We start from the raw sequence: 18,489 nt of genomic DNA on the forward strand, positions 1-18,489 counted from the left end.
ATGTACACATATGTACATACACAAACACACCCCCCAAATGACTTCAAAGATGAGTCTAACATTCTTATTAACAAAAGTATATAACAGTAACCAAAGAAAAATTATCATTGTTTTTTTGGTTTGGTTTGGTTTTTTTTAACTGCTTCTTCTAATGATTTCTTTTTCATTATGCAGGTTAGCAATATGTACAGAAATAAAGAGCCAATTTAAGGATAGTGGCAGTTTCTCAATAATTTAGTTTTACTGATTAACTCATCTCAATCTGGTGAATGTCAAGATCCTTCAAAGTTCTGGGTTTTACCCAGTCTATTAGTGTTAGTGTTTGACTTGCAAATGGCTTGCAATAGATAGAATACAGAAATCTTGATCCAAAATAGACAGAATACAGAAATCTTCATCCACTATTCATCTTTTATCTGCCCTATTCCAATCAATGTTAACTTTTTCTAAACAAACCATGTACAAACATAAAATCTGGAATATACTTTAAAATAAATATACATTATAGTTTCTACATTGTGAACAGGCTTAAAAATGAGGTAATGAAATTCAACTGATTACATCTTTTACAATTCTGGCTTATTTATGTGATGCTGAAAAAATATTCCTTCGTTGTCTTCAAATGCCTTTTTTATGTTGACTTATGCATAATTATGTAAAAATTCCTTAAGCTTTGTTGGATAGTCTGTCATCACTCCCGTTGCTCCCAAATCAAAAGCTTTTTTGTATTCATGCTCTTCATTTAGTACCCAAACATATACCTATAAGTAGAAGAATAAGCAAAAATGTAAAAACAAGAGTATTTTTGCTTTCAAATAATAGCATTTAATCACTGAACTAACAATGCATTTGTATATATTATAGAATGTATCAACCATTCAGAAAAATCCAAGCTTGATCTCATTTATCAGTGGAGGGGTGGGGGCTGTGTGTGTCAAAGATTAAGACTCCCCCTCCAACTTGGCCATTCCCACCTTTATATATGTGAAAAATTTAATTTCAGATAATACATCCTGTTTCCAATTCCCCCCCACATTCCAAAATAAATTTCCACTGAAGGTAGAACACCTAGCAGCATCAAAGACAGGGGCAGGGGTGGAAAACAAACAAAACTTAATCTTGTTTCTCCGAATCATTATCTCTTTCCCCTTCACTGCTAGGTTTCTAAAAAAACTCTGCTTCTACTCCTCTACTAGACAGCTAGGTGGCGCCACAGTGCATAGTGTGCTGGGTCTGGAGTTCAAATGTGATCCTGACACTAGCTGTGTGACCCTGGGCAAGTCACTTAACCTGTTTGCCTCAGTTTCCTTGTCTATAAAATGAGCTGGAAGAGGAAATGGCAAACCAAAGCCATAAATGGGGTCATGGAGAGTAGGAGGGAGTTGAGAACGACCTCCTCACCATGCAATTTACTCTTTAACTTCTCCCACCACCTCGCCCCCATTCTCTCCCTTACAGACATCAGTTCAGTCTCTTCAGGACCACCAATAACCTCTCTTTTCTTTCTTTTTAGGTTCTTACAAGGCAATGGGGTTAAACAGCTTGCCCAAGGCCACACTGCTAGGTAATTTTTGAGGCCAGATTTGAACTCAGGTACTCCTGACTCCAGGGCCGGTGCTCTATACACTGGGCCACCTAGCCACCCCACCACCAATAATCTCTTACTCGCCAAATCCAATGGCCTCTTTTCCATTTTCAACTTCCTGGATTTCTTTAGCATCTGACACTGCTGATCATTGTGATCCCACAAGTTTCCTCCTCCCTTGGCTACCATGACATTCTCCTTTCTTCTCCTCTCCCCCCACATTCTCTCCCTTCCAGTTCCCTCCCTCTCTCCTCCCTGGTATTCTGACCTCTCCTTCTCTAACTTCTCTATCTTCTGCTTCCTCATTCTTCACCTAGGTGTGACTGGGAATCTCATGTGATCCCTAACTGAATAATTTCTCAATCTCTAGCTTTAGAATTGATCCTTTCCCTGAATTCCAGTTTAGAATTCCCAACCAAATGTCCCTCAAACATTTTAACCATAAAATAAAAATGAAACTATCATCTTCTAAGTTCTGTCCCACCCTTCCTAACTTCCTTTATTTCTGTTGGCAATAGCACTCTTCTCCTAACTCAACCATTATTCAAAAGTTGGGAATTATCTTTGACTAGTTCTCCTATACAGTTAATCACTTGGCACTTCTGTCAATCATGCCTTCCTTCATTCAAGGAGGACCTGGGCCCTCTAGGCTGCATTACAAACCTCTTGTATAGTTCTGCCCCAGATTCTGTCTTTGCCTTCCACCCCGACCCTGCCCCTGCCTTCAGTTTCCTTTTATTTGTGGTTTTCCCTTACTAGATGAAATGTAAGCATCTTGAGCCCTGGGTCTTGCCTGTTTTTCTTCTTGAATTTGTCTTCCCAGACTTAGAAACTGGGCCTGGAATACAACTGTTTTACAGCTTAAAGAGTCTTAAGAGTGTTGTCTGGATCACCCAAAAGACAGACAACTTGCCCAGCTTCAGCCAGTCTGCACAGCCACATGCTGAAATCATCCTTCAAGACCTAGCTCTTGTGTCAGCCTCCTCCACAAAGCCTTCCCTGTAAGTTTCCCCTCTCCGTAATCATTGTTTTAAATCTGGCTTCAGACTTTTACTGTGTCATCCTGGGTAAATCACTCAAACCCTTGCCTCAGTTTCCTCATTTGGTTACCTCTCAGGGCTGATGTGAGGATCAAAATAAAGTAGCAATTATAAAGAAGTGAGCACATATTCCTTTATATCATAGGTATTTGTGTTCATTATGGATTATAAACTCCTTGCAGGGAGGCATTTCTTAGTCCCAAAATTAGTCCCAAAAACCTGGCGTTTTAATAATTAATTGATCCAGAAGCCAAATCAGTCTAAAGTTTCTGTCCCTCACTAAAAGTTTAAATAAAAATGATCATGATTAGAAAGCAAATTTCCCAGATATATACCTGAATGCCTCGGGCAGTGAGGTGGTCAAATAAGGCTTTCCTCATTAGCAACCTATAAAGAGAAAAACAGCCTTTAGGTGGTCAGCTTAACCAGCACAACTGTTGCTCAGCAAGGGCATGAGGTTAGTGAACCTAATCTTCTGAGCAACACTATGAGGATCCATAGGGGAGACAAAGGAGAGCCTGCCCTCAGACCTGACCTGGCTCCAGGGCACAGAGAGGGTCACAAAGATCTCTTTGCCCCAAGCTGGAGGTTTCCAAGCCTGGAACCTCCCAATCTAGCTCTTCCTGCCAGCCTAAAAGAGGCAGCAGAAAACCAATCCCCCTTCTTACTGGTTTCCCCACAGAAAAGAAATTATGAATTAGGGTGTATGCACAATTTGTATTCAATTCACCTACGTTATGGACCAAATGGGCCTCTGTGGTCTACTGTGACCCTTCCTCCACTGAGTTTCAAAATGGGGTCTCAATTCTAAACATGACCAATTTACAAGTGAATTAGAATATCACATGTGTTCTTAACATTAGAAACTTTCTTTATTAGAAAGCATGCACCTGGATTTCAAGGCCAACCACAATGAGAGGAAGTAAGATGCATCATATTTAAATGAGTACAACAACTGTCAATAATATTTGACCATCAAACTGATAAACTATTGGACCATAAGACCATCCATCTACTTCAAGAACCAAAGATAAAATCGGAGTTTTGTAAAACCAAGTTATCCTAGAAAAGGACTTCTCTGAAAGTTAAAAAACTCTGAGGTTCCATCTCACATATCACAATTGGCTAATATGACAAAAAAGGAAAATGATGGGTTGTTGGAGGGGATGTGGGAAAACTGGGACACCAATGCACTATTGGTGGAGCTGTAAACCAATCCAACCATTCTGGAGAGTAATTTGAACTTTGCGTATGTGGGACTATAAAACTATACATACCCTTTTGACCCAGCTCTACTACTGCTAGGTGTATATCCCACAAAATCCAAAAATAGGAAAGAAAGAAGGTATTTGTATAAAAATATTTATACCTGTTTGAGTTTTTTTCTTTTTGTGGTGGCTAAGAATTAGAAATTAAAGGAATGCCTGTCAATTGGGGAAATGGCTAAATAAGCTGTGGTATATAATTATAAACATCTATTATTGTGCTTTAAGAAATGACAAGCGGGTTGATTTCAGGAAATCCTGAAAAGACTTAAATGAACTGAAGCATAGTGAAGAGAATAGAACTAGCAGAATGTTGTATACAATAACAGCAATATTATTTGATGAACAATTGTGAATCAATGATTCAAGCAAATTTCAAAGGACTAATAATGAAGATTACTATCCACCTCCAAAGAACTAATATTGTTTGGATTCAGACAAGCAAAATTACTTTTTTACTTTCTTTCATTCTTTTTCCTCTTATTTGAGTTTTCTTGTACAAAATATAGAAAGGTTTTATATGATTGCATATGTATAACCTATATCTGATTGCTTATCATCTCAGGGAGGTGGGGAGAAGAAAGAGAAAAAATTTGAAATTCAAAATCTTATAAAAAGCAAATGTTGAAAACTATCTTTACAAGTAATTGAAAAAATATCAAATATTATTTACTTAAAAGGTAAAACCGTATTTAAATGAACATACAAAAAAAGTCAGAAACTACTGGGAGGGTAGGGAAGATCTATGATGTCTTGGAGATAGAAGTTCTCCTATTTAAAAAAAAAGCCAGTCCAAAAGGGGTCAGAACCACATGGGGCAAATTTATTATTTCCTTGTTAAAGTTAAACTACATATTTTTTTAAAAGTTAAAAAAAGCTAAGTTTCTTATCTAATCCTCCCCTACTCTCTGTATATTATATAATGTTAGTTTTTGTTAATTACTGATAACATCATAGAGAAAAAATTCCTTAAGGGAAAAAATCAACAAAAATTAAAAATTTTACCTGTCAGCCAGCCAGATGAGAAATTTTTGACTTCTTGATATGCTCTGTGGATCCTTCAGCCTAAGGAAAAATAGAAGTGAAGCTACAAATTAACAACACAGCAATGTCCCAATATACTAAACAGCCTCCACATCCCTCTTTTCCCCATCCCTTATCTCTGCTCCCAGGAGTCAGTCTCTAAAGTTACAATTAATACTGGGATTTCAAGTTTACCTTCTGTTGCCAGAGCCCAAGAGTAAATAGATGGGGAGGGGAAAGATTTTTTATTCAGACTGTTCTTATCCTTTCCACATTTTCTTTTTTTGTTAGTACCTTTCTCTCTTAAATGATTAAATGTAATCCAGCACAATTCAGGTCTTTATTCCAACAAGGGCAAGTTTATTCTATCAACTTGATAGAATTAATACTGGTACTTTCTGTTATTTTCTTTTTCAGTATGACTCTTTGGGATTCCTTTTCTTGCTAGTTTATCTCATTATTTCCACCATTAAGCCTAGGATAAGCTTTCTCTTTCACTCTTTGAATGCTCTTCTAGTGGCTAAAAACAAACATGCCACCTTCCAAACCAAAGTTGCCTGAACTGAGCCAACTGCCTCTTGGGGCACATCATGGTTTCATCCCCTGTCCGCCCCCCCCCCCACCTACTGCTGTTCTTGCATTTTAGAACTTTCTAGAAGGTCACCTCAACTCTCTATGAATCCAGTTTTTCTAAAATATTCTCAGGCATTTTCAATGCTGGCTCTCTCCCACAGAATCTCCACTTTCTCTTATCCAATTCAACCCACCTGGCCCAAGCTGGAGCTCTCTTGCTTTTTTGGAGTGAAATACTGTTTTAAGATTCCTCTTTAGGAGCTTCTGTATTTCAAATTCACCATAAAGGGTGAATATAGAAATTCAGCATATAGGGTCTTGCCCTAGGAAATCCCCTCAACATACAATCACTTCTTGAAAAAAAGGAATCTATATGAACATACATAAAATTCCCAATCTCACTAGCATCTGCTTTTAAAGGGACAGAAATACTCTTTTGAAAGATTGAGGATTTTTTTTCTGTGCCAAAGGAAAACAGCCTATCATGGAAGCAGAAGGTTAGAGGGAATTTATGGTCTAAGTGCCAACTTAAAAAATACACCATGAAGGAAGCAGCATTCCAAGAGGAAAAAGGCTAATGAAGGAGAATAAAACAAAAACTAAACTGGAAAACTGAAACCAATTGGAAGTAAATACAACAGCATCCACTGATATTTTTAAATGAATACTGCACAAAAGCAGTATATTTGTTATTTTTGTGTTTCTGCTTTGGGGTTGATGCAATATTTAATACAGGTAAAATCCCAGCATAATGAATTCTGTAATCGTTCAAAATTCTTTTGTTGCAAGTGAATTGTTACAATGAATACATTGCTAGATATCACATTCCCAGTCTGCAGGACCTTGAGATAGAGCTAATCTGTTTCTTTAAAAAGCAAGGCTTTGTATTCAGTAGGGGACTTGGGGAGGTATCCCATACACACCTTCCCTACCCTTTTCTTTCTCCAAGCTCCAGATCTTTTTGGTAGTTGTTTTGGTGGGTGATTTGAGAGTCTGATAAACTTTTCAGGTGAGGCTGTTGGGATGTTTGAAGTGAAAAAGGATGAGTAACAACGAAGGGGCCGGTGCTACTTGATGGCAGGATAAGACCCCAAATTTATATTTTAACACATCCACCTCTGCCCCCCACAATCACTTTTTTTGGTAAACATTAGTAAAATAATAACTCATTTTAATCTTTAAGGCTTTTAAAATGCTTTGCTCACAAAATCTTGTGAGGCAGACAGAGTAATACAAACATTATTATCCACATTTTACAGACTGATGAAATCAAGTCACAGACAAGTGACTTAACTTGACCAGGGTCACAACATGAGTTATCAGTCAGAATTCAAGTCTTCTGACTCCCAAGAATAAGGTAGTTTTGCTTCAATTCAAAGCATTTCTTCTCCTTTCCCTTTTGTCCTACTTACAAAATACATAGCAAAAACACACACAAAAAGATGATTGTTAACCTGGAACCTCACTAAGCACATTTTGTACTTATAAAGAATTTACTGTGACTGGTTAAGTAAATAACAAAATATTAATGTAAGTCACAGAAGAATGTGGAAATAGGTTTGTATACAAAGCTTTCTTTTGCAATGGTATTGATTTTTATGGGATTTTACCTGCAACTCTCCTGTCATTATAATGATTAATCACAAAAGCAAAAACAGGGTGCCACTTACTTCAGTGTTATAGAAGGCATTGGAATTTCAAAAAACTGCTCACAGATGGGCACAAAGGGCAAGAGGCCAGTGTAGAACAGGCCAAGAATGAGCAGAACACGTTGTAGACTGAAGAGAATGGGGATATCTGAATTCTACAAAACACACATGTATAATATTATGCATTATTTCAAAACTACTTAAACAAAACAGGCCTAGCAGGTAATCCTTAAAATTTCAGTAGGATAAATATCAAAGCTTAACACAAGTATTCTCTGGTTATAAACAAGTGTCTTGCAAACATTCACACATATGAATGACTAGTCCATGGGATACTGAGGTTACTCAAGCCACTGGGGCCTTCTTCTGACAGACATGGTCTAGAGATTTCTATTGAAGAAGCCCTGTTATGGGGAGAAGCATTCCCCAAGCTCCCACATGCCTGTCTTACTTAATGAAGGATGGCTAGGCCAGCAGGTGCCAAGGATAAGGTCCAATTTAGCAAACATTATTAAGCATAAAGTAACTGAAACACTATATGAATATCATGAAAATTAAGAATTATGCAGTAATAAGATTGGCATGCTTATAAAGTCATGGTATACACTGTTGGCTGCCAATAAAAAGTTACTGAGTGAATTAGAATAAAATGTATAACTGAATTACAAAGTATGCTGACAATTTATTTTACAATTATATCAAGAGGCCAGATAATAAAAAAGCACAGGGTAAATAACTAGTCTGTCAGAAGAATTAGGCAAAATAATCGGAATTATTCCCATTCTCTGAAAATGTTTGGGGGCACTGTTGCTAAAAACTGTTGATGTTTGAAAATGACAGATTAGAGATCTGGGCTTTTTAAGTAAGAATTTCCCCAAACAAGAGGCTTCTAGCTCTTAATAAAAGATCTGGGACTGTCCAACTATAGCTAGATCTGCTTGCATGCATGCATGCATTCTCCATCTGTCTGTCAGTCTGTCTGAATCTCTCCCTCTTTCTCCATGAACTGAAGGGGACACTCCCTCTCCTCCACCCCCAACTCATCATGCCCAGTTTGTCCCACATTGGTTCTGTGTCACTCTCACCTCAGTAAAGGCCTAAACAGAATTCTAAGAAGTCTGGATTTTCAAATTAGCTTTCCCATACAAGGCTGCCAAACTTGTAATCCTTAATATTTTAGTATTTTTATTTGGGATGATGTGGTGGGAGTCCCCCTGAGCTGTATTCTACTTTGTATATCCAAACACACTTTTTTTTCTGACCAGAAACTATTCAGTTGGTAAAATGCCTTTTCAACTTTGACAGGGTGTAAAGGAAAGAAGGAAGAAATACTTAGGTTACAAAGCTTAAAATAGGATTCTCTTTCAGTCCGAACAGAAAATTTCTAATTAAAACAAACATCTAAAGGACACATATGAACAAGTAAATGGTTCTCAAAAAAACAGGGTCTCCCTTGGTTTTGAACAGAAGAATGCTATTACTAAATATTCATTTCTGATATCAAGAATTCTGAGATGAACTTAAGGATTCACTAGCTAAACTTAAGGCCTCTACCATTAAGCAAATGTTTGCACTTTCTCTGTTGATCCACTAAGTCCTCTCAATGGTATGGTTTTTTGTTTATGTGAGGACCAGAACAACAATTGCCTTGGAACCACTAGGAAAAAATATTCACTGTAATCTTATATAAGTACAATAACAGAAGACGTGAATAATTCTGGTTTTGAGAGGAAGCTTACCTCTTTGTGACATTTTTCTACAATTTCATATTTGGCATTGCCCCACACGGTCAAATGTTCTCGTTTATATTGAGTTACCAACTCTGAAACCTGCATTTGAAAAATCAAAATCTCACAAACTTATCCAATTACACTCATGCTACTGTCATTTTTTCAAAAAAAGATTTCATTTCCAGCTCTACCTTAAGAGTACACAAGCGATCTAAAATTATACTACCTGAAACACCAAGCAATGTTACTTCTCAAGTATCTACATTTCTCATTTTTCTAATTAATTAAAAATTAAACAAAGTCTTGCCTAAATAGTTAAAAAATGTAGAAAGTTAAAATGACATCTGCCAGTTACTTAAATAGCAAAGGGCCAGGTCTTTAATTTTAAGCTCATTCTAAAGATAGGTTCTCTCATAAAAGGGTTTTAAAACAATAATGACTCCTGAACCATAAGATATCATCAATATAAGGGATCATCTTGGTTCCATTTGGATTGTAAATTCTGATGAAACATAGCTAGTTGAAGTTATAAAGATCATAATAAAATGATACCTTCTTAATCAGCAAATTGTTGTTAACTTTGATATCAATGTTTACTGGAGTGTGAGGAAAGGCCTCAAAAACTTCCTTCAGTAAAGGAATGCGTTTGTCTTCTCCCTCACTTTGGCTTCCTGAAAAAAAATTATACCAAATGATATGATGGCAAGTGGTCCCACAGATCAGTAATGGAGGGTATATTTAAGCTCATCTGCTTTAATTATATGAAAATTAGTTCACCTCAAAAAAAAAAAAATCAAGCACAACACTAGTATCTAATTGGTTAGAATCCTATCCATTATCTTGCTACCTAGAGGTCAATTTACCAGACATACTTAGAGGAACTCTCCTCACCACTTAGAAGGGCCTAGGGCTAAGTGGTGAGGTCAATGAATTTCAGGGAAGCACCTCATTCCCTGGGATAAGGACTCCACAAATTCCTACTCCCAGACACAAGATAAAAAGCAGCCAACAAAAAATAAATTCCTATTTTATTTACCATCTACCTCCTCCCACCCACAGTCCCCTACTCCCATTCTTTTTTTCCCCTGGCAGTCCCCCATTCTTCATCTTCACTTTCTAGATTTTCTGGCTTCTTTTCCGGTTTTAGCTAAATCCCATCTCCTGCAAGAAGACTTTCACAGTCCTCCTCAATCTTAGTGCTTTCCCTCTGAGATGTAACCCTATTTTATCCAGGGTTGTGTATTTATCTTGTTTGTACACAATAGCTTGCACGATAGAAACCTTAAGGCAGCTAGATGACAACAGTGGATAAGAGCCAGTCTGGAGTCAGGAAGACTCCTCTTTGAGTTCAAATCTGGTTGGTCTCAGACCCTTAACTAGCAATGGGTAGGTCAAGTCTTTTAACACTTGTTTGCCTTAAATTTCCCTCATCTGTAATAGGAGCTGAAGAAGGAAACGACACAGTATCTTTCCCAAGAAAAACCCCCAAACCAAATCATGAAGAATTGAACAGGACTATAAAGGACCAAAGAATATCTTGTAAATGGCCATATACTTTCACATACAATAACAATTCAGATTAGAGGGAAGCCTCTAGATAAAATGCCCTAATAAATCTGCACTTTGCCCTCAACTACAGAACACTAACTGACATTTATACTATGCTTTATGGTTAACAAAGGTCCTCAACAAGAGGTTCAGAAATTATAGAAAATGCTCATCCAAGAATCTGTTAGGGACAAATCCATCCACAGCCAGAGGAAAATGAAACAAAAAAACCCCCACAGATTCCAAATATTATGCTCACTTATTAAAAACTTTTCTTATATTTTTCCTTCTTATCTCATGATTTTCTTTCTTGTCTCTAAGTCCTAATTCTGCTTACACAAAATGCTTAATCACAAACATATATGTATAGCTTTTACCAGATTGTTCACTTCCAAAGGGAGAGGGGGAGAAGAGAGAAGAAAGGGTAGAAGAAAAATGTGTAACTCATAAATTTGCAAATGAATCAATGTTGAAAAACCACCATAGCATGTAACTGGAAAAATAAAATATCAATTTAAAAAGAGTGTCTACTCCATTTTAAATGGGGAAAAAAATCTTAAATCTCAAGGAAAAAGTAAGGGAGATATCCAAGTGGGACTTAGAAGGGATGTGCTGGAAAAAATTAAACTAATCTCTGGGAAAATGGGAAAATGAGCACACTTTTAAGTTTAATTTGTTCTACTTGTATTTGTCTACACTAAGGAAAATGGAGACTCAAAAACCAAAAACAGTGAAGTAGATCCTAGACGGAACCCCATGCCTAGGGCAATAGCTATGCATCTTCCCAGAACTGAGCTAAGCCTACACAGAGCTCAGAGATATCAAAAATGATGTTGGATTCTGCCTCCAGCATAGGCCAGCAGTTTTGGAGCATAGATTTAGAGTAGACTCAGAACCTATTGTTTGAAGCAGATCTTACTCAGTTCCTAAACCAGGAAAGCAGCATGGGAAGGGGGTCTCCCAGAAGGCCTGGGATGACAAATTGAGTTCCCAGCTAAGCCAGCAACTCCAGGTTGACCAGATCAGATGACTGGATGAAGGTTTATGCAAAAAAGAACTATTACAAGGCCCAGAAATGCCCAAGATTAAAAATCCTTAAGAGGAAAATTATTCTAAAACATTTACAAAGTCTAAAAAACAAAACAAAACATAATTTGACCTTAAAAGCAAATACGTTTCTAGAAAAAAATGATAAAAATTGAAAACTGAAAAGAATGATTGAGAAAAGAAAGTAAGGGCATGGAGAAGAGCCTTGGAAAGAGAATAGCCTGGCAAAAGAAGTACAAAACCTTACTTACCAAATGATTCCATGAGGCAAACAAGAAGTATTAAAGTAAAGTTAAAGGAGTAAAAAAGGAAGAAAATATAAGACATCTCATATCATACATAACCTATAAAACAGATCAAGGAGCGATCATTTTAGAATTACCTGAAAACCAAAACCAAGAAAAAGAGCTTGGATATACTAATATATAAAATTATAAAAGAAATAAGTTAAGCCAGTATAAGCTTCATGAAGTGTTTAATTAAGACTAATCTCATTTCCTATTTTGACAGGGTTCCTCCTGATGTAAATATAATTTACCTTGATTTCAGGCAAAGTATCCCCAACAGTTGACAAGATATAGGTGAGAGGTCTACTTAGAACCAAAGAATGAAGAGAAAATAGAAGAATATACTTGAAAATCTATTCCTGAAGAAGTCTCAAAATGATAGATAATTCTTAGCAAAAATCTAGAACTTTCAAGTCTGGTAAAAAAAAAATACTGCTAGAAAGAAAGATAGGTTCTGAGGAACCATAATCAGGATCACACAAGAATAAGGAGCACAGAGCAAGTATTCCACAAAAAGGTAAAAGATGAAGATTTAAAGTCAAGAATAACCCACTGAGCAAAAACAATAGGGGGGAAACGGATCTTTACTGAAACAGAGGACTTCCAAACGTTCCTGATGAAAAAATCAAGCTGGTTATCAAGTACGAAAAATAAATACAAGACTAAAGAGAAATAAAGGCTATAACTTTGGAACTTGAAACTGCCCATCCCTATCTCATTATGTTAGGGATGTGCTTGTAGGGCTCAAAGACTTTCAGCTCAGCTGTCTTTGGCACATAGGCCTTTAGCTAAGGTAGACACTACTGGGAAATGGATAGGAGAGAGCAACATTGGTGGACACTGGTTCTCTAATAAAGGATTCCTGACCAGGAAGAAAAGTGCATACCACTCATATTATGTATGACTTCCAAACGCTCCCTCCCTTTCATCCTTGCTGTGGACAAATGCAATTGCCATGACCACCTGCCCTGTCAACTATAACATGTGAGGGAGCTGCTGCCCTGGACTTTCTCTGATGAAGAAGCACATTGAACAGCCCAGGGCTCACTAGGCACAGATAACTCAGGATGGTTCAGGAGGGAGTGAGTTAACGTCCCTCATGGAAGAAATTCAGAAGAATCAAAGTTCACCATTTGGAAAAATCTCACTCCACTTAAGGATGATAATAATTACCAAATGTCTTTTGTTTGGTGGCCCCCAAATGTTAAAAGCAAGGTATAAAAAACTACATATTGGAAGTTCAATTAATTAATCAAATTCATGTAGCTTTGAGCATGAACTATGTGAAATGAAAGCACAATGATAGAACTTGAGAGATATTATAGTACATTATCCAGTTCCTCATAGAATTTATACTCTAGTAGGGGAGCAAGGATAAGAAATATACTCAAATATAATACAGAATATATTAAAGAACCACAATGTAATATCAGATTTCAAAGGAGGGAGGGGAAAAAATACTCATGAAGGGAAAACACAGTTTTAGATCCTGGAAGAGACAGAAAATTTATGCACTTTTTAATTGTTAATGTGCAAGTGAACACACACAAAAAATAAAGAATATATTGTGACATGTCTTCTGTGACTACATTCACTAATATAATTATATCTGAAATGTTTTGAAGTGTGTTTCTATTATTCTTTTCCAGGAATACCTGAATTGGTATTTGCCAACATCATTTACTTTATTTTATTTTATTTAAGGATTTTGCAAGGCAAATGGAGTTAGGCGGCTTGCCCAAGGCCACATAGGTAATTATCAAGTATCTGAGACTGGATTTGAACCCAGGTACTCCTGACTCCAGGTGCTTTATCCACTGTGCCACCTAGCCGCCCTCATCATTTACTTTAAAAATAAATACACATTTTTATTGAAAGGATGGGGGAAAGATGCATCTCAGGAATCATCTTCAACATGAAGCCTTTCCTGATTTCTCCAATTGCCAAAGTTCTCCCTTCCAACGTTCCTTAGATTTAATTCCTTTGTATATAAACTTCTTTGTTCAATTTATATTATTCTGTAATTTTATATGTAGTCACAATCTCTCTCATTAGAATCTAAGCTCCTTATGAGTATAGACTGTTTGATTCATGTATCCTCTAAGTCTCTCACAAGCACCCAGCACATGTTTTAATATATATATATATATTTGATTGTTGACTGATTTTTTCCCCCCACCAATCTCAATTTAGTTTTCCAAAGCGTCCCTACTGGGAAAAGAATAAATTGAATGGTCAACTTGAAATTCCACTTACTTGACAATTAAGGTTCTCCCTATAAATTAACAAATTTGGCACATGAGTACAATAATCCCTAGGTAAATTTAGATAGCCCTGTTCTCTCTGGGCTTAATTATTCTAGACAACTGGAAATTTCCCCCTACAGAAATAAGAAATTCTGCTATGTTAACTCAGACAATACACCAGGCTCCACCAAAAGCCACTGACAACCTCTCATCTACATTACTAGAATCATTACTAAGCAAATATTTGTCTATTTCTAGACACAAAAGAACACAAGTGTTTAAAATAACAGTGGAAAATATTACCTTTTTGAAATGTTACCTCCAATTTGCCAAGGTAAGGTGGGAGTTCCTTTAAAAAAATAAAGATAATATTAGCTTCAGGAAAAAAATTGGTCTAGGTTTTTCAAATAAAATGTAAAGCAATTTAGGAAAATATAACATCTTTAATAACAAATGATATTTATTTGTACATAGCAAAATTTTACCTAAAGATTACTACTGTTTTTCTGTTATACAATGTTATTCTAAAGGAAACAATCTAGAGTACTGATAAAAAACTGATAATAAGGACAGAAACTATTAATACCAAAAGTAATATTACTTGTCAGTCACTTAAATGTAACGTCAGAATTTCAGGAATACCCTTCCATTTCTATTAAGACATTTATACTCCTAAATAGGTTGAGTTGAACCACTAGGTTGGTTTCCTGAACCCTACCCAGGGAACTGCCTTATGGGGGGGGGGGGTGATGTGGGCATAGCTCCAGCTGGATGTCAATTTCTAGTGTTTGTGCCCCTTTCCATTGGGATTCATTGTATGAAAGGCAAAACTGCCAGAATCAAGTGTCTTTCCTTGCCCAAATTGCCAAGGACCACTGGGTTCTCACGACCAGAGTTTACTACCTCACCTATTCCCTCCCCCTCCCCTCCTCAAACTATAAAAACTTTTTCATGGGTCTCTTTGGTTGGGAAAATCCACTGGACATTCCCCAGGGGGATAAGTTTGCTACCCTGTTATGTCAATTAAATACATTTTGTACCTCAGCTCATGGTCTGATTTATTGTAGGACCTGAAAGTACTATTAAAAGCTGTTTATTTTTTTTAAGAACTAAAATTAATAGAAAGTTTAATCTGATTCCTACATACTATAGCACATTTCAAAAATTTATATAAGTCATAAATTTTATTTTAGAGAACATAAAAATTTTCATTAAGTTATTTCTTAAAAGAAATCCACATTTGTTCACTGAACTTAGAGGACATCAGGAAGAGTTACATATTATTCCAACTTTGTTCTGCCATAATTATGATCATTCAAGAATATTCTCAACCTATGTAGTTCAAAGGAGTCTGAATTTTTAGATTCTTAGTTCTAATATCTATCAACCTCTATGTCATTCTTCTGTACTCCTGTGTATTACCTTACTCCATTCCTGTGCCATCATCATTCTTGGTGATTTAACTATCTTAATAACAATCTGAACTTTCAACTTCTTCACCTCACTGAATTAGTACCAACCCTGGACTTTGTCATCACTAGAAACTATTCAGCAAGAACACTTGTTCTCCATCTTCTAGCTGTCCTGAACATCCTCTTCAATGTCATCATTGACCATAAATCCCTGCCTGAATTTTTTTTCCTTTCATGGTCTTAGGATCTGAGATTTAAGTAAAGGAATCTCAGACAACATCTAGTCCAACCCTTTCCAAAGGCAACAAAGTCTAGAAAGATTAAAAAAAGTCAACCAGGTATAATACACAACAGGCTGAGATCCAGACTCCAAACCATTCCTTCCCTGGCCCCAGGATGGGCCATTTCAATGATATTTTCTTCATCACTCATTCTCTGTCCCATTAATCTTCCCTTGTTTCTACCACACTAATGTAGGGAAACTTTATATTTATTCAAAAACATTATTACTAGTATTATTATTTGAATCTAACCTAATTGTACTTAGAAATTGGTAGATCTCAGATAAGCCCCCAGGGAAACTGGGGAGGCTGCAGGGAAATGCTTGGATCTCATCCAAGGAATTAGGTCCATTTTAACTGACCTTAAATTGAATGTTTTAAGTTACTAATATACATCTCAATGGACTTTACCAGGGAATAATCCCCTATACAAGCAACTATTAAGGCTATTAACAGTGGGGTTCAAGTGCAGGTACTTATTTCTGAAACCCTACATAAAGCAAGCTCTGCAAGAGACTAGAGGAAAGAGCCATCTTCTAGCTTTTTTCCTCTACTTCTACCAAATAAATTTCTTTCCAAACTACTTCAGATTTTGGCATTTGTTCTCATGACTAATACCAGTCCTCCATAGTAAGTACAACCCACCGTATATCTATTTTCCTTCTCTACTACTCCTGAGCACTAGAGAGATGCCAGATAAATGCTTAAAACCGTGAAAGGGTGAAACACTACACATTAGATTTAAGCTTTCAAACCTTAAGGTGGCTTCACCACCACTGTTAACCATAATTTCCTTAAGACTAAAAATGAAATGACAAAGTTAGTTTATAAATGAAGCTTAATTCTCTAGGATCTTACCAAAACCCACGAGTAGATGGCATCCTTACAAATGCCAAAAGAACTGAACAATCAATGTTTATAGAATTTTCACAAAGGATCATAAAAATTTGGCAATCAACGAGGTTACATTTTTGTACATCAAAGTGTCACTGATTACTTTATTTGCTTTTTTTTGGCAAGGCAATGGGGTTAAGTGACTTGCCCAAGGTCACACTGCTAGATTAATTATTAAGTGTCTACAGTTGGATTTGAACTCAGGTATTCCTGACTCCAGGGCCAGTACTCTATTCACTGCACCACCTAGCTGTCCTGCCCCATGATTGATTCTCTAACCTATCCATAAGGTCTATCCCATGTCAGAACATAGATCAAATTATAGTCCAGGACTTCTGTCTCCTCTTCTGACATGCTATTTTACAGTGTTATTAGATATGATATAGACATATAAAACATAGGAATTTCTTCCTTTCCAAAATGTTCTAAGTACAAGAATTTATTCTGTTCTCATTTAGATAAAGTAGATTCCTACCTTTACAGAATGGTCTTTAATTGATTGTTTATATAACTTTTGCATTAAAACTTTCAGAAGTAATTAGAGGGTCATCAGGCTGTTTCACACAGAAAGAGCCTCCCTTTAGATTTATAACTAGAAACATAGACCTTGTGGAGAGACAGAGGTGAACATTCCAAACTTACAGAACTCAATTAGAGGTTAATGGAACAATTTTTGTTTAGAAACATAGTTCAGAAATATTTAGTTCTAAATTAAAGAATATCAGATTAGACACCACAAGATGATTTTCCTTCTTTTTGTTTATCTATTCCATCACCCACAGGTAGGGTTTTCAAACCTTTTTTCTCAAATGACCATGCCTCCTACTTCACCAAGACTGAGGTTCTTCCAATATAAGCTTCTTCACTTCCCCCCTACCACATTGCCTTTTCTGATTTTCTTTCCTCTTCCTCTCTTGCCTGAGGATGAAGTGGCCCATCTCCTTGCTAAAGTTAACCAACCAGCTCATTGCCTTCTCTAGCTCTCTTTTAACAAATAAAGATGTCTTAGTCTGCATAGTCCAGTAAACAACAACCAAATCCTTTCTCTTTACCCAATTATCCCTTCAAGGTATTTTCTTTTCTTTTTTTTAAGGTTTTTTTGTAAGGCAAACGGGGTTAAGTGGCTTGCCCAAGGCCACACAGCTAGGTAATTATTAAGTGTCTGAGGTCAGATTTGAAGTCAGGTACTCCTGACTCCAGGGCAGGTGCTTTATCCATTAGGCCACCTAGCCGCCCCCCTTCAAGGTATTTTCTGGCTTCATTTCCCCATTTCCAGTCAAATGTCTAGATTCACTGCCTCAACTTTTTCCAAACACTTAATGAATTCCCCAGAAACTTAGCTTCCACCTCTACCCCTCTATACTAAATCTCTCCAAGATTTCCAAAGAGCTCTGAAATATCAAACCCAATGACCTCTTTCCAGTTCTCTTATTCCTTGACTTATTTGTCACTTCTTGGTTATTTACCAATTCCCTTTTTTCATGATACTCTCCACTCTTGGCTTTTGTGATATATCTCTCTCCTGCTACTCAGCTACCTCTTATACACCTCAAGTGTGAGGGGCATGCCTCCCTCCATAATGATATCTCCTTGGTCTTCTCTTTTCTCTCTGCACTTTATCCCTTGGCAAACACTCCCAGGGCTTCAAATATTATCTCTATGCAAATAATCCCTTTAGCCTCAACGTTTCCTCCAGAATTTTCAATTGTCTACTGGATATTCACACTTGGATGTTCCACTGGCAATCATATATTTAAAACTTCCTCATGAATCTTACTATCTTTTTAATTTTCCTCTTTCTGTTGAGGTAGTAGGGAATTTCTCAGCCTGGACCCCTTGAGAGCCTAGGGAGAATTCATCTATCAGCAGGTGGAGACAGGAAGTTTTGAGTAATAAAAGTGAAAGGAAA

General features: G+C 36.7%; 1 protein-coding gene across 1 annotated transcript in view; it reads right to left on the minus strand.

The window, feature by feature from the left end:
* Window positions 1-218: 218 nt before the first annotated feature.
* GDPD1 (glycerophosphodiester phosphodiesterase domain containing 1) overlaps window positions 219-18,489 on the minus strand; it is a 55,005-nt gene continuing 36,734 nt past the window's right edge. The window contains exons 4-10 of the mRNA XM_074223580.1: window positions 14,297-14,342; window positions 9,418-9,536; window positions 8,875-8,964; window positions 7,157-7,290; window positions 4,896-4,955; window positions 2,961-3,012; window positions 219-761 (exon numbers count right to left, since the gene is read on the minus strand). Of these exons, the coding sequence (XP_074079681.1) occupies window positions 642-761; window positions 2,961-3,012; window positions 4,896-4,955; window positions 7,157-7,290; window positions 8,875-8,964; window positions 9,418-9,536; window positions 14,297-14,342 (621 nt within the window). The 3' untranslated portion in view covers window positions 219-641. The remainder of the gene's footprint in view (window positions 762-2,960; window positions 3,013-4,895; window positions 4,956-7,156; window positions 7,291-8,874; window positions 8,965-9,417; window positions 9,537-14,296; window positions 14,343-18,489) is intronic.

This window comes from Macrotis lagotis, chromosome 2, assembly GCF_037893015.1.
Source record: "Macrotis lagotis isolate mMagLag1 chromosome 2, bilby.v1.9.chrom.fasta, whole genome shotgun sequence".
Classification (NCBI taxonomy): domain Eukaryota; kingdom Metazoa; phylum Chordata; class Mammalia; order Peramelemorphia; family Peramelidae; genus Macrotis; species Macrotis lagotis.